A 22,014-nucleotide genomic window follows, 5' to 3' on the forward strand; every position below is an offset into this window, starting at 1 on the left:
TAAAGCAAATGTGATAAAATTGGGGAATCTGATGAAAGAGGTCTCTGGGAGTTCTTTAAACTATTTTTGCAACTTCTCTGTAAGTCTAAAATTATTTCAAAATATGAACTTACAAAAAGAAAGACCTAGATATAAAATAGTATTTTTTCTGATTTCTTAATAATGTAAAAACTTTATTGTGCTAACAACAGATATTATTATTTTAAAGATTTTATTTTTAAGTAATTTCCACATCTAACAGAGGGCTTGAATCTACAACTCCACAATTAAGAGTGCATGCTACACTGACTGAGCCAGCCAGATGCCCCCAATAAAGATATTATCAATAAAATATTTTTGTGAGAGGAATGTGATTGAAAATATTTCATTATTTTTTTAAAGATTTTTTTTATTCATGAGAGACAGAGAGAGAGAGAGAGAGAGGCAGAGACACAGGCAGAGGGAGAATCAGGCTCCATAAAAGATCCTGATATGAGATACCATCCCAGGAGCCCAGGATCATGACCTAAGCCAAAGGCAGACACTCAACCACTAAGCACCCAGGCGTCCCTATTTCATTATTTTTAAAATCTTAGTTCACATTTTTGTGATATGGCCAATTGGGAATATGTTCTTTAGTTTATTTTGATACTCACTTTCTTAAACTTAAAAAAAAAATTTAACTTGGAGAAAGGTGCAGGAATAATGCAATGAACTTTGGGGGAGCAGCAGGCAGAGGGAGAGGAGAAGCAGACTCCCCACAGAGCAGAGCCTGATTCCGGATGGGGGGTTGGGATGGCTCAATCCCAGGACCCAGGGATCATGACCTGAGCCAAAGGCAGATGCTTAACCAACTGAGCCACTCAGGCACCCAACAAAGGTATTTTCTTAAATGACAACTGAACAATTATCAAAATAAGAAGTTTTTTAAAAAATGAAGTTTAATACTGATAGGATACTATTTTTAATATACAACCCATATTCACATTTTCCAATTTCCCAATATTTATTTTGTTACTTATTTTTAATGGAACTCCTAGTTGAGAAATCTTCCTTAGAAAGATAAATCATTCCAGATGAAAGCGAGAGTCTCTGCCTAGGCTTACCAAATCAGGATATGCTTTTTCTATTTTTTTAATCTCATCAACCAGTTGGCAAGGTTTGTCTTCATGTTGTGGATGCTTGGGAATTTTGTTGTTGCTTGATGTTTTGCTGTTATTTTAAATGTAGCATTAAAAAAAAGACACAGCTAAGAAGATGGATAGGCAACCCACAGACTGGGAAAAAAATATTTGCGATACATATTTCTGATAAAGGATTTGTATCTGGAATTTACAAAGTGTCCAAAAATTTGGTGCAGTTCTAAGAGTTAGGCCTGAAATAGCTTTAAAGAATTTAAAGCTCACAATCGCTCGTGTGCCATATGTGTGAGTAGGTCTGTAGCAGCACTGTCCACAGAACTTTTTGTGGCTGTAGAGATGTTCTAGATTTGCTATGTTAAATACATACCTGCTACGTGTGGCTATTGAGCTCTGGAAATAATGGCTAGGGAGCCAGAGGAACTGACTCTTTAGATTTGTTTTTAAATTTATTTAAATTTAAATAGCCACAATATGGGATGGTGCAGGTCCAAGGGATAAAGTCTTGAAAATAGAATATGTAAACCAAAGAGTATATGCTCTTGTAACTTAGATAAGTATAGGCAAATTGCCTGTTAAGGAGATTGTATAATCTGTGGCTATGTAATAAATGACCACAAACTTTTTTTTTTTTTTTAAGATTTTATTTATTTATTCACAAGAGACACGGAGAGAAAGAGGCAGAGACACAGGCAGAGGGAGAAGTAGGCTCCATGCGGGGAGCCCAACGTGGGACTCAATCCCAGGATTCCAGGATTCCAGGATCACACCCTGGGCCAAAGGCAGGCTCTAAACCGCTGAGCCACCCAGGGATCCCCAATGACCACAAACTTAACGCATGTTGATTATCTCAGTTTCTCATAGGCATGGTGTGATTGGTTCACCTCACACTAGCACAGCCAGATCTCCCTGTGATTTTCCTTAAGATCATTATTTAGTTGAATAACTTTTAGAAGTATCTGCCACCACCCACCTACCTCACTGCCAACTAAAGACCCCATATTTCTCCTCTGAACCCTGCAGAGGGCCTGGCACACAGAAGGCCCTCGGGGATTCCTTGCTTGTCTGAATGAATGAGTCCACACTGGTGGTAAAAATCTCGTCTGCAATGCCTTTGAGCAGGACTGATTTCCCCACTCTGGGCTCACAGCAGATCTTAGATGATGTGGGCAGCCTGAGAGAGGCTGGCCAAAGCTAAAGAAGAGGAAGAGACAGTTGTGGGAAGTAGTTCCCTTAAGAACGTTGAGAAGGGAAAGGTTCACTCATTTCACACACATTATTAGGTTGATTGTGGTTGAAAAACAGCGAGTATTGAGTGTGGAGATGAGGACTGGCAATGTATTTGCAAGCTGAGAAGGGATAATGGGAAGGGATATTGGGAAAGCCTAGGAAAAACAGGAAGGGATAGAGTACATTCAGGCTAGTCCAGCACTGATGGGGGAGAGGGGGGAGGATAGTGTAGGCTAGTGGTTCCCAAAGTATGGCCCCTGGTGCAGCAGCATCAGCCACACCTAGAAAACTGTTAGAAATGCAAATCCTTGGCTCTACCCCCACTGACCTGCTGCATCAGAATCTCAAGGGGTTGTCTCCCACTACTGGTTTCAGAAACCTTCCAGATGACTTAGAGAGGTACTCTTAAATGCACAGGTTCCAAAGCCAAACTGTATGTGTTCAAATCCTGACTATCATTTTCCATCTCTATTAAAAGGTAATTTAATCTCTTCAATTTGCACAGTTGTAAAATGGGGATAATTGACCCTAAGTGATAGGTTGCAATGGGGATTTATTCATGTAAAATGCTTAGGCCAATAAGCACCAAAAAGTTCACTATTAATATCTCAATCCTGCCCTTTTGACTCTATAACTAAGTATATGAGCTCATGGCAAACTCATTCCAAGAGACCAAACTGGAGGCAGTCAATCCGAAGCCCAGGTCTGGGGCTTTCCTGTCCTCACCCCAGGGTCTGGCAGCAGCTACAAGGCTAACACAAAGTCTTGTAAATACCTACAGCACACCTCTGCCCCTGCCAAGGTAACCCCATTCCTGGAGGGGGAATGGCATATTTGGCTGGGAGGAGATCAGATGCACTGGATGCCTGCCATTGGAACAGGAAAAAGAAACAAAGTATAAAAATTGTCTCCCTTGGGCTGCTGTGCATACATGCCAAGTTATTTATCAGTGAAAAGATGCCCACATGGATAGCTAAAAACAATCCTCCTACATTCAATTAACCTGGTTAACAAACAGGATTTACTTGTCCTGTATAGACTCCATACTGTCAGGCCTCTGTGGCCTTTCATAGCAGAGGCTTACTTGATAGTTTATTTCCCTGGTTAAGAAAACCAGGTTAGAATTGTTAGCAGAGCCTGCCTTTTAACAAGATGTATCTTTTGTTCAATGGGCTGTCTACAAGAGCCAATTTGGTGCAGTAGAAAGTGGATGAAGTTGGCATTCAAAAGATCTGGGCTCCAGGTCCTCCCAGTTCTTGTGAGGTTGAGGTTTAGACTATCTCCGGAGGCCTCAGCTTCCCCATCTCTACAGAGCGGGAGTTGGGCCCCATGGCCACGGGTTGGGTGAACACAGCACCAAAGCTTGGTGACTCACTCCCTGAGGGAGACCAGCCTCCCACTTCTGCTTTCACTAGGCCGGCTCGTTTATGGCCATAGCCTGTCTTCAACACCTCTAGTAATGGCTAATCTCCTTTTTCAGTGTCAACGGTATCCGGCATGCGTTAATAAGGCTGTCTTGTTTCTACTTTGTGTTTACAATGCTCTTAGAAATAAGTGATTATTTTCTTATCATAGTTCAGGAGTGATGACAGATCTCCCTTTAAAATTTCCTTTAAAAAAAAAATTTTTTTAATGAGATTTGTTTGCCTAAATTTAAAGAAAAGGCAACTCGATGTGGGGTGAAATCTCAAGTAACAGTAATGATTTAAATTGAGGAAACAGGGATCCCTGGGTGGCGCAGCGGTTTGGCGCCTGCCTTTGGCCCGGGGCGTGATCCTGGAGACCCGGGATCGAATCCCACGTCAGGCTCCCTGCATGGAGCCTGCTTCTCCCTCTACCTGTGTCTCTGCCTCTCTGTCTCTCTCTGTGTGACTATCATGAATAAATAAATAAAATCTTTAAAAAAAAAAAAAAAAAAAAAAAAAAAAAATAAATTGAGGAAACAGCAGTTGAAACACAAAGCCTGTTCCAATTCTGCAGGTGTCTGGATCTGACTTCCACATTTTCCAGATTTCCCGCGGCCTCGCGCCCCCCCCCTCCCTCCCTCCCGTCCGTCGGGGGTGGTGAGGGGGAGGGGCAGGGGGCGTGGCCCGCCCACAAGCCCCTCCCCAGCCGCGCGTCCTTTCCATAAGCCCCGCCCCGAGCGTCCCTCGCCGCGCAAGGTCCCGCCTTAGCCCCGCCCCGGCGGGCGCAAGCCCCGCCCCGAGCGCGCGCCAGCCCGCGGCCTCGGCCCCACCCCCTCGGGCTCCTCCTTCTCGGCCGCCGTTGCGCCGCTCGGCGCGGCAGCAAGATGGCGGCGCAACAGCAGGAGCGTGAGGGTTGTGCGCAACGGGCTGGGCCCGCAGCGGAGTCCGACCCGCTGGGCCGCTTCACGTGTCCCGTGTGCTTAGAAGTGTACGAGAAGCCCGTGCAAGTGCCCTGCGGTCACGTGTAAGCGGCGAGCCAGGGCCTGGTCGGAGGTGGGGGGTGAGGTGGGGGAGACCTGAATGGGGAGGGGCGCGGCCCGGGCGGGGAGGGTCTCGGAGCGGAAGCGCGAAAGCGCGAAAGCGCGAGGACCGGGCCAGAGGGGCCTCTTCCTGGGGCCCAACGGGGCTCCTGAAGGCGCGTGGAAGTCGGCGGGGCGCTTCTCGGTCCTGCTCGCTTCCAAGTAGCGCGTCGTCTGGTGAGCGCCTCCTGTGAGGGGGCCTGTGAGACTCCTCACCCGCGATAGTGGAAGTCGCACCCTGTCGGGGATCAGGTGGGGCGCCTGGCTCGCTCCTTCAGGTAGAGCATGTGACTCGGTTCTGGAGGTCGTCATTTCGGGCCCCGCTTTGGGCGTGGAGTTCACTCGAAAAATATAAAATCGGCCCTCGGAGAGCCACCGTTGCCCTTGAAAGCCTGAGCGTTGCTTCCGAAGTACATGGTACGTATATGGCGCCAGGTGTCCAGTTCTGCCAAGTAATTCGAATGTGCACTGAAGTTGGAAAAACGCCGAAAACTAGACTAAAAGAACAAAAGGGAAGTCTTGATGGTAGAATCTCACCAGGCTGCCATCAACGGAAAGGGGTTGGGAGTCACAGATAGCGATTGTTAGCATTCCTGCTTGTGTCCGAGGTTTGCTGCGTTTTGTTTGAAATTAAGCCTCCCTGGCCCGCATGCCGCTAATACGCTGGTCACAACGGCTGAAGGGGATGTGTGTGAAAATTGCCAATACAGACCCTCGGCTGGGGTAGGTGCTCGAGGTTGTTGGGATTTTTTTTTTTTTTTTAAAGCTTTTATTTATTCACGAGAGACACAGGCAGAGGGAGAAGCAGGCTCCATGCAGGGAGCCCGACGTGGGACTCCATCCCTGGTCTCCAGGATCACGCCCTGGGCCGAAGGCAAGGCGCTCAACCGCTGCGCCACTCAGGCGCCCCCTTGGGATTTGAATCTAAGCCTTGCTCCATCAGACACGCCAACACCTCAGTTGAGAGGACTGTAGAAAATGTGGTCACTTCTTGCCACTGGGGGGGTTGGCATTTCCTCAGTGGTCTCCTGCAGTGCTTATTATCTTCAGCATCACCTTGGCATTGGTTTTAGGACACCTTTACTGGAGAGTAGACAAGATAGGCACCTGCTGGGCCTCACAGGTATTCTTACTCCTACAGCAGTACTGCAGGGAAAGAGGGTTGGCAGCCATATGGCAGGTGAGGGAACTGAGGCTCACATAGGTCAGGCTCACTATTGTCTAACTCTTCCCACATGAACTGCAGGTGTCTCCTTGCCAGCCCAGAGAATAATTTGGCACCTGGCAAGGGCTCCCCAGCCACAGAGTGCTTTTTGCTTCTTCAGGTACTCTTAAGCTTTTTCTAGTTTTGGGCTGTTCCCACTTGGAGTTCAGGTAGCCTGGAACTCTTCCTGCTCACCTGCATCTCCCCTGCCAGCTACCCCAAATCCTTTCCAGACTTTAAGTCCCAGTTTAACTTAACCTCCCTTATCACTATCCCTACTCGAATTACTTCCCTGCTTCACTCCTGGGGTTTCCTTCTTCCTTGCATAAAGCCAGACTTAGGGATCATGAGGGGCAGTGATCCTATCTGTGTTGCCCCTCTCTGTATCCCCATTGCCCAGCAGTGTCTGAGCATCCATCTTCCAATCTTATATTCAACTGACTAAAGTATTTGTGTGCTTACCATGTGCCAGTGTCTTGGCACAGTAAGAAACAAGATGATTCTGCCCTCAAAGTGTACAAGCCAGTGAAGTGATAATTAGACTAACAAATGTTCAGACTACTGGGAAAATTCAGTGTGGAATGGAGGGTCATAGGGATCAAACTGGTTTGTGGGGGAGAGATCAGGTAATGGATGAATGAACTAAGAAATTGGTGGTGGAAACAAATTTCATGAGCATTAAAGTGAAGGCTAGACAGTGTTTTTATTGAGTCCTTTTTTCTTGGGATCAGCCCCTCACTGCTTTTACCTGATTTTGTGTTAATTCACTGGATTTCATTCACAATAGTTATAAAGAGGCTTGACTCAGCACAGTTTACCAACTGAAGAGCAGCAAAAGTTGAAGTTTCCTTGAGCCACGTGAACCTTCCCTAGGTCAGAGGTCAAGGGGCAGTACTGGGTTTCAAAACTTGGTTCCTTTCTGCACTCACCGCACTAGTTTCACGTGTTCATCAATTTTGATGCTGATTGAAGACAGAAGAATACAGCTCTGTGAAGGGAGCACAAATCTCCCTTAGCTCCAGCCAAGTGCTTTTTGCTCAGGCTAGTTAGTGGCAGATTTTTGCTAACTTTTATGCTTAGAAACCAGCATCGTAACTTTGGCTGGCTGGGGTGTTGAGTTTTTATAAAACTTTATTTTAAGCCCTGAATGACTGTGTCCCTCCAGTTTAGCAGAATATAGCTGGAGAGGGGTAGGTGTTGGGAGCCCAAGAGAAGGAACTCTTTACACAGCACTGTAGCAGAAAGGATGGAGCACCTAAAAGGCTCAATTGTATTAAGGCCTATGAAATAGGAAAGGGAAACTGAAAGCCAGCCCAAGATACAGGCACTTTTTAAAACCAGGCTTGCATGTTGGGGATGACTGGAGCACAAAGTGACTCGTGAACATTTGGTCAATGAATTGTCCTGGTGTGTGCTTGAAGCTGCTTTTTTCTACCAGCTGGGATTGGTTTCTCTGGACCCTCTGCTCTCTTGGGTTCTTCTTGTGATCTGCCTTTGAGAATAGTTAAGTCAAATGATGGCCACAAGCCTGTCTACCTGTCCAGCCTAATCACTTAACATCTTCCAGTGGTCTTCATATCATGGTCCCAAAGGCCTCCTTTCTGCTTTTTGGAAATCCCTTTGTACTTGGTATATCCTCTCTTTGTGGAACTTTTTGTGTCCAAGTTCGTGTGACTGTCTCCTCGGAGTTTTAGGTCTTAGCTCAAATATTGCCTCCTTAAAGAAGCTCAGTATGATCCACCTTGGCTGATCTCTTTGCCTTGTTTTATTTCCTTCCTATACTTTTTAAAAAATATTTTATTTTATTTATTCATGACAGAGAGAGGGAGGCGGAGACACATGGAGAGGGAGAAGCAAGCTCCACGCAGGGAGCCCGACAGGGAGCCCGACGACGTGGGACTCGATCCCTGGTCTCCAGGATCACACCCCAGGCTGAAGGTGGCGCCAAACCGCTGGGCCATCAGGGCTGCCCTATTTCCTTCCTATACTTAAATCACTATCAGAAACTAACTTTTTTTTTTTCCCCTCCACTTTGGAATACAAGCATTAGGAAGACAGGGATTTTGTTTCTTTCTCAACTTTGCTCTCAGTGGTAAATCATTAGGGCCCCTCAATTTCTCCCAGCCTGTTTTATTTTGTGTGGCAGTGTTAACATCTAGCTTTATCACAAAGAGGAAGAAAATACTTAGATATGGTAAAAATTTGTCAGATGGCATAGGTTACCTTTGATTATACATCCTGAGTTCTTCCTGGCAAGTTTTGTTATCTTGCCTTAAATCCCAGGTCAGGTATGTAGCCAGGCTGTTTCCATCCCTTTATTGTCCTTTCTTTCTGTATACCTTATCTCAGCATCACTCCCTGCATAGGTTTCAGGATAGAAACTTGGCCTTTTTTGACTTTCCTTCTCCAAATTTAGTAAGTTCCCAAGTATTACTGACTCCATTCTGAATCATTTCCTGAGTTAATTCTCTGTTGCCTCAGGCCCTTAGAATTCCTTGCCTTTAAAAAAAAAAAAAAAAAAAGAATTCCTTGCCTTAGCCAATCTGTTTGGTTTCTACTTCAAGGCTCCTGTCTTTTCTCACCTAAAAATATTTTTTGAAAACCAACAACTCTCTTGTCCATGATAACCTCAGCTATTTTTCTAAAACTTGGATTTGGCCTTGTTGATATCTTTAAACATCTGGGTTCCTACCATTCATGAGGAAAGATGTTAGACTTTTATTTCCTTAGGTGCGTCATGAATTTTTAAGTCTAAGTGCCTGGAATGCTTTTACCTTCCTCTGCCAGCTGAGCTCTTTTAAGGCTGTTTTGTGAATGCTGCTTCTGAAGTCCTACCAGCACTGTCCTTCTTGGGTCACAACTAGGTGGTCTTATCTCTGTCTTCTCATAGTGTTTTACATTCACCTCTGATGATATAGCACCTCCTATTTGTGGTGCATTTCATATGTGTTTAACACTGTACTGAGGGGCTGCTAAACATACTCCATTCCAGTAATCCCAGAGGTGGCTACTACTGTCTCCATTTCACAGAGGAGAAACTGAGATTCAGGAAACCCCACCAAGATCCCTCAGTGGCAGGTGCTAAGGTTTGAGGACTGTGCCACAAAACCTTTTCACTGTGTATCATGATAGTTTGTGTTTGTTTCTGTTGTTGGACCTGTGTGTTCTTTGCAGGACACTCCCCCATCCCCTTCCTGGCACGGGAAGACTCAGTATTTGAATCAGGAACAGGGAGCAATATGTTTATAATCCATTATTCATTGATGTCTTTTTAAAAGTTTATCCATTTTTGTTGTCTTGTCTCCACAATGCATGACGCAGGTTCTCTGTATGTCTTGTTCTAGCTTTTGCTCTGCATGCCTGCAGGAATGTCTGAAGCCGAAGAAGCCTGTCTGTGGGGTGTGTCGCAGCGCTCTGGCACCTGGCGTCCGAGCCGCGGAGCTCGAGCGGCAGATTGAGAGCACAGAGACTTCTTGCCATGGCTGCCGTAAAAATGTATGTGGAAGTAAAATGGAAGAGTCAGTGTCTTTCTGCAATGAGAGGGGGTAAAACGCAGAGCTGTTGCCACGTTGTTCCTGAAGTTAGAGCATGACTAGGTGACTTACAGCACGTGTGCATGCTAGTTATCTGTGGCAATGGCTGTGCCGGTTCATCTTAGTGACCTTATTGGTTTTGCTTTGTTCTTTTAACAGTTGGTTTAGTGTATTATATCTTGTAGCTTTGAAAACCATAGAAGTCCATTATCCTAGTTTTTTCCCTATAAAAGAGCCACTTTTCCAAAGCAGTATGTGTAATTTCCATTAGAATGTAATGACAGAATGCTATTTCTTAATTTTTTTAAGTGTAAAATAAGATAAACATCTCGAAGTTACCTGCTGCAAAAACAAAAACAAAAAAAAAAAAAAGGAAGTCACCTGCTGCAGTGAGCTAGAGGGGAAATTTTACAATCTTTATCATTATAGATATAAAAAATATTTGAATTTTTTAGTACTTGACAGGGAGGAATCATGACATAAAGATTAGGATGAAATTATGTGATTGTAAAAACAATACCTAACATTCGAAATGCACCCGTGCTTTTTTGTATAATCATGCTAGAATCAAGTGTATTTCAACATCTATTATAATTATAAAGGAGAAAAACTACAATCTCGTTTTCCAAGCTATACACACACACAGTCTTACAGGTTTCAAAATTATGATTCTGTTCATTTCAGACCGTAAAGCATATGAAATACTGTAGGCTTGTTTCCCACTCCAGAGATTACCTGTTTAAAAGTGATTGGGTTTAGAAGGCTGCAAAATATTTTCTGCCCTTTGACAAACACAGATGTAGGAATTTTACAAAATAGGAGCATACTCTAGTTCTAGAGCTTTTTCTCACTTTTGAAAAATTTTTTTCACTTAATGACTTACTAGACAACCTGTCCGTTTCATTACTAACATATTAGTATGGATGGCCATAGAATGGATATACTTTACCTTCTTTCTTTCAGAGTGATTTAGCACTAGGGCTGCAGAGTGACTATCATTCTGAATAGGGCTGTTTCCTATCCCTTTTAATTGGGAGCTCTTTGGTTGGCAGCTTGAAGTCAAGTTCTTTAGCTAGAGGTAAGACAGAAGGGAGCATTATGGTAAGCTGGAGCTCAAATAATGAAGCTTTCTTTTTTTTTCTTGTGGTTTCCTTTCATTTTGAAACTCAGGATATTGAAATGAAATTACCCGTTACTTTATCCTTGTACTACATGCATGATGGATTTTTTTGTTTTATTCTGTATACTTTTGATTTTTCTCCATTTTTAAAGATTAGTTATTATATTGTATTATATTTCCAGGTGTACTACTATACCTCCAAAAATGTCTTATCTTCCCTTTACCTCTTCTCTTTCTTCATTCCTTATACTTTTCCTTTGCTTTTAGAACACCTGCGATGAAGCACTCTCCTCTAGGTTTTCTTTCTCTTTCCATCTTGCAAGGACTAGATTTTATAGGGGAAATGGAATTCAGATTTCAGTTTTTTTTTAAGATCATTTATCACAATGTGGCATTCTGTAACTTTAATTAGAATTACTGGTGTTTATCTCTTTTATTTAAATGATTACTTTTTTTTTTTTTTTTTTTTACTGCTGCACATAATGAAATGTGTTCTTGGCTTACTATGAGGAGCTAGTTTATTTTTAAAAATTTTTTTTAAAGATTTTATTTATTCATTCATGAGAGAAAGAGAGAGAGAGAGAGGCAGAGACACAGGCAGAGGGAGAAGCAGGCTCCATGCAGGGAGCCCAACCTGGGACTCCATCCTGGGTCTCCAGGATCACACCCTGGGCTGAAGGCGGTGCTAAACCGCTAAGCCACCCGGACTGCCTAGAGGAGCAAGTTAGAATGCTGTGTGGAAAACTTTTAAACCTTCACTGCATTTGGAGTATGTGAGCAGAGAGCATACCTTGAATAAAAGCAAACCTCTAGGAGAGTTATTTTAGAGTGGAAGCAGATGTCCTGGGTTGGTTAAATAAGATTATCAGCCTTGGTATTAACAAAAAGCCTGCAACAAACTTGCTTTCAGCCCTGTCAGCATAGCCAGGAGTCTGGTGAGATTGTTTGCCAGAGTGGTTCAGGTCTGGTTTTCATTTTGACCTTGCTTTGGGACTGTGTTGGTACTGACTAACTTGTGGGCTCTGATTCTTCCTAAGTTCTTCCTATCCAAGATCCGGGCCCATGTGGCTACCTGTTCCAAATACCAGAATTACATCATGGAAGGTGTGAAGGCCACCACCAAGGATGCCTCCCTTCAGCCAAGGTAAATGACTCAAACACTCCTTTAGGTGGAGGTCATCTTTGCTATGAAGACAGTGGACACTTTGCATGTTGAAGGGTTTAGTTGTAGGAGTTTGGGGAAGTAGAGGTATAATTGTTATTCTGGCTACAGCTGATGTCAGTTTTTGTGTTAGGGGTGGGGTGGGGTGGGGGGTTGTGTGGAGGACTCTGATGCTCACTTCAAGTATTAGCTCTATTATTTTCAACATTTGATCTCATTCTGAAGTGATTGTCAGAATCCCTGTCATAACACATTGCACTTTGCTCCTTTTTTGGGGGAGTACAGTAGTCGAAATGTGGAAAAGTACTCAGGTTTCTTCTGTTTTCCTGCCTTTCATCTTCCAGGAATGTCCCCAATCGCTACACCTTTCCTTGCCCTTACTGTCCTGAGAAGAACTTTGATCAGGAAGGACTAGTGGAGCACTGCAAGTTATGCCACAGCACGGACACCAAGTCTGTGGTAAGATGACCTGGACTTTGTAAATTTTCTTTTATATACACTGATCTCCTGTGTATCCTTCACCTGGATTCACAGATGATAACATTTTACCATATTTGCTTCATGATACTCTATATGTACATATTTTTTGCAGTGATAAGTTGCAGTGATAAATTGCAGGTACTATGACTTTTTGCTCCTGTATACTTCAGCATGTATCTCCTAAGAGCAAGAACATTTTCTTAAAAAATCATGTAAAAAAAAAATCTTATTTTTTGTGTTTGTCACACTCAGGAAGTGTAACATTGACAGAATCTAATATTTAATACAGAATACGTGTTTAAATTTTAACAATTTTAGGGGGTGCCTGGCTGGCTCAGTCAGTATAGAATGTGACTCCTAATCTTGGACTCCTAATCGTGAGTTTGAGCCCTGCATTGGTCATAGAGATTACTTAAAAAAAAAAAAAAAGGGGGGGGGGCGTGGAATACCTTGAAATTTTAATATTGGAATATCCTTCATTGCAATATCTTCCCCCCAAATCCTGGATCTTTGTGTTATATGTAGTTGTCATGTCTCTATACCTCGGCCTTTCTTTTGTTTTTCTTTTCTTTTTTTTTTTTTTTTTAAATTTATGATAGTCACAGAGAGAGAGAATGAGAGAGGCAGAGACACAGGCAGAGGGAGAAGCAGGCTCCATGCACCGGGAGCCTGACGTGGGATTCGATCCTGGGTCTCCAGGATCGTGCCCTGGGCCAAAGGCAGGTGCCAAACCGCTGCGCCACCCAGGGATCCCTCCCTCGGCCTTTCTTCGCCATTCATTACTTTAACATAAAGAGGACAGGCCAGTTGTTTTGTCAGATGTCCTTCAATTTGGGTGTGTCTGATTCTTCATCATTAGAGGTGGAGAAGTTCCATGAGCGATGTGTGCTCCGGGTGCCACATCAGGGGTCATGGGATGTCTGTTGCCCCTGTCATTGGTTATGTTAACTTGGATCCCTTGGTGTCCACAAAGTTTGTCCTCTGCAAAGCTACCATTTCCCTAGTTTGTCTGTAGTTGTGGGGAAAGAGAATGTATGAAATGATTAAGAAAGTGCTTATCAGTCTTCTCAGTTTAAGTATCAAGACTGGCATGTGGTTTTGTTTTAATGTGGTCTATGTCTGCAGTATTACCCTTTCCTCTTTTTTTTTTTTTTTTTTTTCCCCAAGTAAGCCCTATGTTCATCATAGGGCTTAAACTGAACAACCCCAAGATCAAGAGTCACACACACCACTGACTAAGCCAGCCAGGCGCCCCCTTCCCTCTTAATGTCATTGACAGGCTAGATCTTGATACAACCTCCTCCATAGTTTTCAGTTTTTCCATTTATTTTAGGCTGCTCTCTTGACTGTATACCTAGATTTATAGGCAAACGTCAGCTCCCTTGGCTTAAAAGGTGGTGCATAGACTTTAGTATTTGCATGAGCTTTTGTTAATTGGATTAGGTCTGGTGGCATTCTTTATTTTTCTTTTGCTGCAAATTTTAAGATACAGGTGGCCTGTTTGAGAATACCCTAGATCTTCTCTTGACTTTATTGAACTCCTTACCAAGCCCACATTCCGGTTAATACAGCCACTTTTTACACTGAGCTCCCTGAGCTCTTACTGTTGTGCTGTGACAGATTTGACAGATAAATTCCCTCTGGTTTGCTTTTCCCAACTCCTCTCACTGGGGAACTTGGCCAGTTTAGCTCATTGTGGGTCATTTTCAGCCAGGCCCTATTGCTGCTAGGCACACACACTCTCTGATGGCTGTTCTGAGCACTGTTTGCATTAAATTCGGAGCATGAACTGTTCTCAACCTTTCCACAGGTAACACTAAATCCTGCTTTTAACTTACTTCGGAATATCAGGTGTGAATTCCTTTCTTCCTCCTTCTGTCTCCATTGCTCTCTGATCTACCTCTGAGGTTACAGACTGGCAGTCTGTGGGATACATCTGACCTGTACACATTTTAACTTCCTTTTTAATCTTTAAAAATCCGAAGATTTCTCAGTCTTGATGCTCTACATTTGAGAAACTGGGAGTTCAGGCAAGAGCCAGCTGGCCTAGAGTAGTTGCTGCCCACCTAGATGGGATGGGTTTATACTCATTCTCCTTTGCTCTTGTGTCTTACTAATCTGGTCACTGTGAGCACTTGAATTTGCAGCCCTTCTTCCTTGTCCTTATCATTCCATTTTGTACTCAGGAGAAGGATGCTTTCCAAGTCTGACTCTTACGTGTGTCCTCAGACCCATAGAGAGGACTGAACTTAGGGCCTAGCACAAAGTAAGACTTCCCTGCTCCTGTGGCTTGCCCTATCCTGTGTCTTCACTCCTCTCACCTCAGCTTTGCCCTCTACCGATGCCTCGCCCTTGTTTTCCTTAGATATGCCCATCTTCCCTGGCTCCTTAGTGGGAGGAATATTCAATCTGTGCTCTCTAGTGTTTAGTTGATCTTTTCCCTCAAGCTTGTCATTTTCCAGCTGCTGCTGCTGTCTCTTCAAACCCTTTATTCCCTCCAGATTCAGCTTCCACCCCTGATGACATCATGTTCTCCATGGTCCCAGCTGGCTTCTTGAGTCCTTGCTTTCTGAACCATTGCAATTTTTTTTTTTTTTTTTAGATTTTATTTATTTATTCATGAGAGACACAGGGGGAGAAAGAGGCAGAGACATAGAGGGAGAAGCAGGCTCCATGCAGGGAGCCTGATAGCGGGACTCGATCCCAGGTACTCCGGGATCACACCCTGAGCCTAAGGCAGGCACCCAACCACTGAGCCACCCAAGCATCCCTGTAATTTTCTTTCTTTCTTTCTTTTTTTTTTTTTTTTTATTTATTCAGAGAGAGAGAGAGGCAGAGACACAGGCAGAGGGAGAAGCGGGCTCCATGCAGGAAGCCCGACTCGGGACTCGATCCTGGGTCTCCAGGATCAGACCCTAGGCTGCAGGCGGCGCTAAACCGCTGTGCCACCGGGGGTGCCCCCTGCAATTCTCTTAAGCCTTTTATTTATTAATTAGCGAGCAAGCACTAGCAGGGGGAGGGGCAGAGGCAGAGGGAGAAGCAAGACTCCTTGCGGATCAGGGAGCCAATGTAGGGCTGGATCCAGGACCCTGGGATCATGACTCAAGCCAAAGGCAGATACTTTTGACTGAGCCACCCAGGCGCCCCACTTCTGTACAATTTTTTAAATATATCTTCTTCATATGTAGTCAGTTCATGGTGTAAAAAGTGCCTCTCTGGCCTGCCAGCCTTTCCTGAGATCACTCAGAAAGAATTGATTATTCTCACTCAAAAGTAGCCTCACCGTTTGATACTAATCTTCATCTAACATTTATATCTTTGTTACAGAAACGACTTTTGAAATTTCTGTAGGCAGATGCTAACCTGAAGTGGTCATTGAACCTGTTACTTTTCTGTGGTTCCAGAAACTTCATAGTACATGTTCTTTGGCTTCAGTAGGCAAGATAAGAGTTCCGTTCCGTAAAAAACAGAAACAAAAACAAAAAATACCCATAGCCAAGGTTTTAGCCATTTCTTCAAGATGTTTTAGTTGTGGTTCTTAATAACTGATTACTCAGAGGCACCTAGGTGGCTCAGCAGTTGAGCATCTGCCTTCGGCTCAGGGTGTGATCCCGAGGTCCAGGGATTAAGTCCCACATCAGGCTCCCTGTGAGGAGCCTGCTTCTCCCTCTGCCTGTGTCTCTGTCTCTCTTTCTCTGTGTCTCATAAATAAATACTTTAAAAATAAAATATAAATTAAATATAAAAAATTAAATATAAAAATAAAAATCTTTAACAACAAAAACTGATTACTCATTGAAAGAGCAAGTGCAGAAAGGTACAAACACCACCCACCTGCCCTCACTATGCATTTTCCATTTTAAATTTCGCCAGATAAGCTTAACTATGTTAGTAATTATGAAAACGATAATGGATGTTAATGAAGTAAAGTGATAGAGACTGAAATTCATTTCCTATCACCATCCTGCCCTGCACTTCTTAGACGGGAGTGAAGGAAGAAATTTTTGTGCCATCCAAGTTAAGTGGATTGGTCACATTATAGAGCTATTTAGCAGCAGAGCTGGTACTGGAACCAGTGTCCTAGCTCCTAAACCAATTTTCTCTCCAAAACATCAGAAATGGTTCTCTTTTATGCTCATTGGCAGGTCAGTAGTGCTCAGCTGTGTGTGGAAAAATGGAAACTCGTGTAATTCAAAGACATCTGTAGTTTCCAGATGTTCTTGGGAGATTCCTGTATTTTCCCCTTTTTTAAAATTTTTTTTATTTTTTTTTTATTTTTATTTTCCCCTTTTTATGCAAATAACAGCACATTCTACACACTGATTCAGTGTTTTTAACATCTACCCCCACATCTGTACATGTAGATCTGCTTTTTTAATGAGCGTCACAGTTTTCTGTTACCTGTCTGTGCTGCAGTTTAATTGGTCCCTTATTAATGAACACTGAGGTCAGTTTTAGACTGTATCAGGAAATTTGAGTGAGGATTGGGTATTAAATGCTTCTAAAGAATTGTTGACAGGTGGGATTATGGTATGGGATACATAAAGGAAAGTTCCTGTTTTGAGGACTAGTGAAACAGTTACAGGTGAGATAGTGTGTCTTACTTTAAAATGTCTGATTTTTTTCCGGAAATAAGTATGCCAAACTAAAATCTAGGTGTTGGGGATGAAGGATGGATCATCAACGTGCTATCTGCTTTTCTGTAGGTTTGAAATTAATTTGCATGGTAAGTTTTAAAATGCAGCCATAAATTTTTAACACATCTTTGCTTGTGTTTTTTAATAAAGTACAGTCTTAGATGTGTGTTAATTTGGTTAAAGGCTAAGTGCACTCATAAATTTGATAGTGCTAGAGTATTCTGCGGTTTCTGGTATTGCAACCCAATTTTCTCTTTTCTTTCCTCTTTTGGCTTCCTGAAATTCCTCTGGTTGTTCTGTGTCTGTTGAAGCCTCTCTTCCATCAGCTGTTGGCCCTCTGTTCTGTTCCCTTTCCATCTATATATTCCGTAACCGTTAATGTTTCAGCCCTTCCCATTGGAAGCCACTTCTCCGTCTCTGGACCTGACCCACATTCCAGCACCAGCCCAGCTCCTTCCACCAAGGAGTCTTACACCATTTCAGATTGACCTCTTGCCACTCACTTTTGTCATCCTATCTTACTTGTAAATGGGTGGGGTTCTATCTCCACGCCACCACTTAGGCCTGCTGCTTCCCCTGGCCCAGCTCTTCTTTCCACCTCTGAATTTTGCATTCTAGCCAGACCGATCGCCTGGCTGTTGGCCTCTATTGCTGCCGCCTGGCTTCTCTGTGCAACTGCCTGCCTGCTAAAGCACCCTTTCATGTTCTTTTTGTCATTCCAAATACCTCCCAATCGTCAGAGCCCAGATCAACTTATGTGAGGGGTTTTCAGCCTTAGCCCTCTCATCTGAGCGTTGACTTTATAAAAGTAGCACAGGAGGCTGTGTTTTACTTCTTCAGGATATGGTTCATTTGTCATTTCCTTGATTTTCTTTGTGTTTTTGGATTATTTTGTGTGCTGGGTTTAGGCCCTTATTGGGCTGATACACGTCCTGGTCACAGTAGGGTATCAGAAAAGGGTGGTATCATAGCCAAAGCTTTTTTGCATTCTCAGTGTCATTGACCTGAGTAGGAGGCTGACACTATTTTCTAGGATACTAATGTGCATTTGAAGGAATGGCCAGGCCACGGGTGTGTTAGGAAGACTGCCCTGGAAGAAAGGAGGCCAGATACAGGCCACAGAGGGCTAATGTCAGCTCAAATGTCAGGTGTCTAAGACTGTGCTTCTTTGTTGAAAGGTTTGCCCAATATGTGCCTCGATGCCCTGGGGAGACCCCAACTACCGCAGCGCCAACTTCATAGAGCACATCCAGCGCCGGCACCAATTTTCTTATGATACTTTTGTGGTGAGTCTGGAGCCTGGGCCCTGATCCTTCCCCTGGGGGTACAGCACAAGGACCTCCCTTCTCTTGCCTAGAGAACTATGGGTCTCATTGTTGAGTTTGTCACTGATATGATGGGCTCCCAGGAACAGCAGCTGTGTGGTCTATACTCGGGAGCCCAGTGAGTGGCCAGAGCCTTTGTTGTGTGGTATTTATGAAAGCAAACTGGCCAGTCATTTGCAATGAAACATAGTGAAAGCTTGCTCCCTGGGTTTTTTCCCGAAAATTCTTCCCACTTTCTTTTGGTATGTGTAGTTTTTACCTATTACAGAACCTGGCTTAGGATCCTGAAGCTCAGATGCCCATGGGGACCTGGCAAGTAATGGCAGTGGTCATGAGGATTTGAAAGCTAGGCAGTATCCGATACATGCTATGTTGCCATCAGCTCCAGCTGATCGTTACTATATGGAGATACAAGCACAGTAGTGCCAGTCTCCTCCACCTAGCTCAACCCCAAGAAACTGGAAAGGTAGAATTTCATAGGAAGTATCACATTTCTTAAAGTACTTCAAGTCCAACAAGACACCTCCACTCACCAGAAGTGTTCATCTGGTTTGTAGCCTCTCCCTAGAGCTGAGCAGGGTTTTTTTTTTTTTTTTTTTTTTTTAAAGACATTTATTTATTTATTCATGAGAGACACAGAGAGGCAGAGACACAGACAGAAGGAGAAGCAGGCTCCATACAGGGAGCCCGATGTGGGACTTGATCCCGGGACTCCAGGATCATGCTCTGGGCCGAAGGCAGGCACCAAACCATTGAGCCACCCAGGGATCCCCAGAGCTGAGCGGTTTTGTTGTCTTGGCATAGTAGTAATAGATTAATTTGGCCAATTACTCAAAGTAAACCATTTGTTTGTTTATAAATATATGTCATGAGGATTTCAGAGTAGTATTCAGTCTTAATGGCTGTATTTCAGGACCTGAGAAGGAAAGCTTGAGTCTTTCCTAAGTTGTCATAAGAATATTTATTCTTAGTCTAAGAGAGTGTCTGAGATTTAGACTTCAAAATAGCTGTCCTTTTTGTTAATGCTGTGAAGAGGCATAAGATTCCCAGGTTCTACCAAGTGGATAACTTGGCCTCATTGAATTAAAAAGGCAAGTTTCACTCCAATGTACTCCCATTCGAGCACTTGGTCTGTGCCTTGCTCCATGCAGGTGCCCTCTGGTCCTCAAGGTCTGTGCCTGAGGGAGCCATCAGTATGTTCATGGTCAGGATGAGACAGCAAGGGCACAGAGAGGTCAAGCAGTTTGCCCACAGTTACGTGGCTGGCCTTGCAGACTGGAGCTGGGATCAGTCCTGGGCTGTCCTCTACAGAGCCCATCCCACTTCTCCTGCTGAATGTGAGTCTGCCCTGTACCCGGTGCTGAGGCCTAGTGTCTGTGTTTCGCCCATAGGATTACGATGTTGATGAAGAGGACATGATGAATCAGGTGTTGCAGCGCTCCATCATCGATCAGTGAACAGTCTCTGCTGTCCGTCTCATGTTCCAGACCTTCCATTGTGTGTTAGGCGTGAAACATGTGACTCATATACCTTAAATGTACAACAGACCTGGAAGTGAGCTGTGGTGTTAGGATAGGCTCACTTCTAACAGGGAAAGAGGTCTCTAAGTCAGAGCCGTCCTTTCCTTGGGGTCTTCCCTACCATTAATTTTGTTACATGTCTGGTCTTGCTCCTCAGCTACTTCCTGGAGCTGCATCTTCCTCTCCTGGAGGAGACGCCAGCTTCTCTACCTGTCCCTGTTTCACACTTGTTCCTCTCATTTAGTGTTCATCTCTCAGGTCCTCTGAGCCAGCCAGGACCTTTTCTAGGTCATGAATAGCACAAATGAGACCAGCATCTCCTCTCCTTGTCCCTGAGGTGTGTGACCTCTGGCAGTAGCGTGTCTGATCACTGATGGAGCTCCTTCTGTGTGGTGTAAGTTCTTGTTAGTCGGTCCTTAGCAGCAGCTGCCAAAAACGAGTTTACCTCCTGGGAAACATTTCAAAAGGCCTGTTGGGGTGAATGTTCTGGGTTTAGCATGATCTGATGCTGGAAGTTTTGATTAGTGATATTTTCCTGCCACTCCTGCACACCCGTAGAATTAACTGGTTCAATCTTAAATGCCTGCATGGTGCCTTTTTAGGATAAGGTGTAACCATATATTTTTAGTGAGAATAAGTGTTTTCTAGGTTAGGAAAGTTAAACTCCATTTATCCATAAGTGGGGAGGAGGGTCAGTCAGCTAAGAGCAGTGTGAGGGCCATAGTTTTTTGGTTTTGATTTTTAAACTAATGCAGTATTTTCAAATGACTGGGTCACGTTTACCTTTCTCTTTCGGAGCCTGCTTACGTTCTTGTCCTTTCAGCATGAGGAGTCCTCAAATGAATAAGAAGGAGGGGGTTTAGGGGCTCCGGTGGATACTGTAGTTTGTTTTTTTTTTTTTTTTATTTGGTAACTTAGATTAAACTGACTATTGCTTTTCTATCACAAATGGTTTCCTTATGAAACTGGTTTCCACATGAAAACTTGCTCTCTAAAGCAGAGGTTATAGGAAATCTAGTATCACAGCCTGCTCTTTTTGACAAGACAACACTGTTCAGAAGGCAAATACGTCTCTTGTGGGCACTTGTTGTTGGAAACTGTCTACTGGAAGCTTGCTTTGATAATAGCTCAAAAAACTTGAAGTTCACCATGTTTTGCAAATACTAATAAATACAAGGCTAAGACCTGTCAGTCTAATCTGTAGGAGCAGAACCTCTGATTGACCAAAAGGCATGTGGATTTAGGTTCATTTTTTTTGTGTGTCAGACCTCTCTATACTGACCATGGCAAGTTTTTCTGGTCAGTGGCTGAGGTTGCAAGTGGCAGAGAGCTTTGGGCCTGTGTGTACTGCTGTCGTGGGCCTCTCCCTCTGCCAGTAGGGGCTGCAGATGCCTAGTAACCAGCAAAGACGGGGCCCTTTGGGGGCAAAAGAATTTTTTCTAATGTGATGTTGCTTGGGAGGGCCCAAATGTTAAGGTCCGTGTCTTCACTGTAATTTCTGGAAAAAGTTAACTCAGACCTCCCTGAATGGAGAGGTCTAAGTTTGGAGGGAAATTTGACAAAGCCTTCATTTGAGGGAACGGGTGAGTGTGTGTCCATTTCTCTGGTGGTACCAAGAAACTGAATTCCTTGTATTAAGTGCACTTCATGTATTTCTAATAAGAAGACTTTCCAGAAAGTGAAATTTGTTATGTTCTGGCTTTTAAATGGTGAAATATAAATAAATTTCATAATTTATCTGATTTGCAAGCTGTAATGCCTGTTTTCATTAACCACTTTTTGCTAAAATCTGGGCCTGTGAGACTCCAGAAGATTGTTGCTCTTTATAAGGAGAAGTTCTTGTCTGTCATGAGTCCCATCTGGCTCTGATCTCAGTTCTGACACTTCACCAGCTGGGCCTCACCAAGCTTGTCCTCTCTGGAAAATGAACACAAACCTCCCTTCTCACAGCTGGGAGCTCCGGTGAGGTGAGAAACAACCAGGCTCCATAATGTAAGGCTTTATTTAGACACATGGTTTCAGCTCCATTCTGAAGATTGAGCAGCAGCCCTGAGATGTAGTAAAGGGTTTTGTGCATTAAGATTCGAGGTCATGGAATGCTTTAGTTCTGCACTGTGCCAGTGGCTGTGGGACATCTGGCAAATACTTTCCCTTTCTCAGCCTGTTCCCTACAGTAAAATGGAAATCATTTTCTGGCTTC

At 43.7% G+C, this 22,014-nt stretch overlaps 1 protein-coding gene across 1 annotated transcript; it reads left to right on the plus strand.

Annotated features, from left to right (window-relative positions):
- The first annotated feature begins 4,594 nt into the window (after positions 1 to 4,594).
- RNF114 (ring finger protein 114) lies at positions 4,595 to 21,556 on the plus strand. Its single transcript, XM_038572575.1, has 6 exons — positions 4,595 to 4,778; positions 9,382 to 9,532; positions 11,728 to 11,834; positions 12,197 to 12,311; positions 18,148 to 18,255; positions 19,686 to 21,556. Exons 1-6 carry the CDS (start codon positions 4,639 to 4,641, stop codon positions 19,749 to 19,751), a joined length of 687 nt encoding a protein of 228 aa, XP_038428503.1. The 5' UTR covers positions 4,595 to 4,638; the 3' UTR covers positions 19,752 to 21,556.
- Positions 21,557 to 22,014: the final 458 nt, after the last annotated feature.

Source organism: Canis lupus, chromosome 24 (assembly GCF_011100685.1).
Source record: "Canis lupus familiaris isolate Mischka breed German Shepherd chromosome 24, alternate assembly UU_Cfam_GSD_1.0, whole genome shotgun sequence".
Taxonomy (NCBI): Eukaryota; Metazoa; Chordata; class Mammalia; order Carnivora; family Canidae; genus Canis; species Canis lupus.

What these genes read in the sequence shown, in the direction of transcription:
- RNF114 (XM_038572575.1), top strand. Translation starts at nt 4,639, where the DNA reads ATGGCGGCGCAACAGCAGGAGCGTGAGGGTTGTGCGCAACGGGCTGGG. An exon ending in CAAGTGCCCTGCGGTCACGT is followed by an intron (nt 4,779 to 9,381) that starts GTAAGCGGCGAG and finishes GTCTTGTTCTAG; the next exon opens with CTTTTGCTCTGCATGCCTGC. An exon ending in GCACGGACACCAAGTCTGTG is followed by an intron (nt 12,312 to 18,147) that starts GTAAGATGACCT and finishes CTTTGTTGAAAG; the next exon opens with GTTTGCCCAATATGTGCCTC.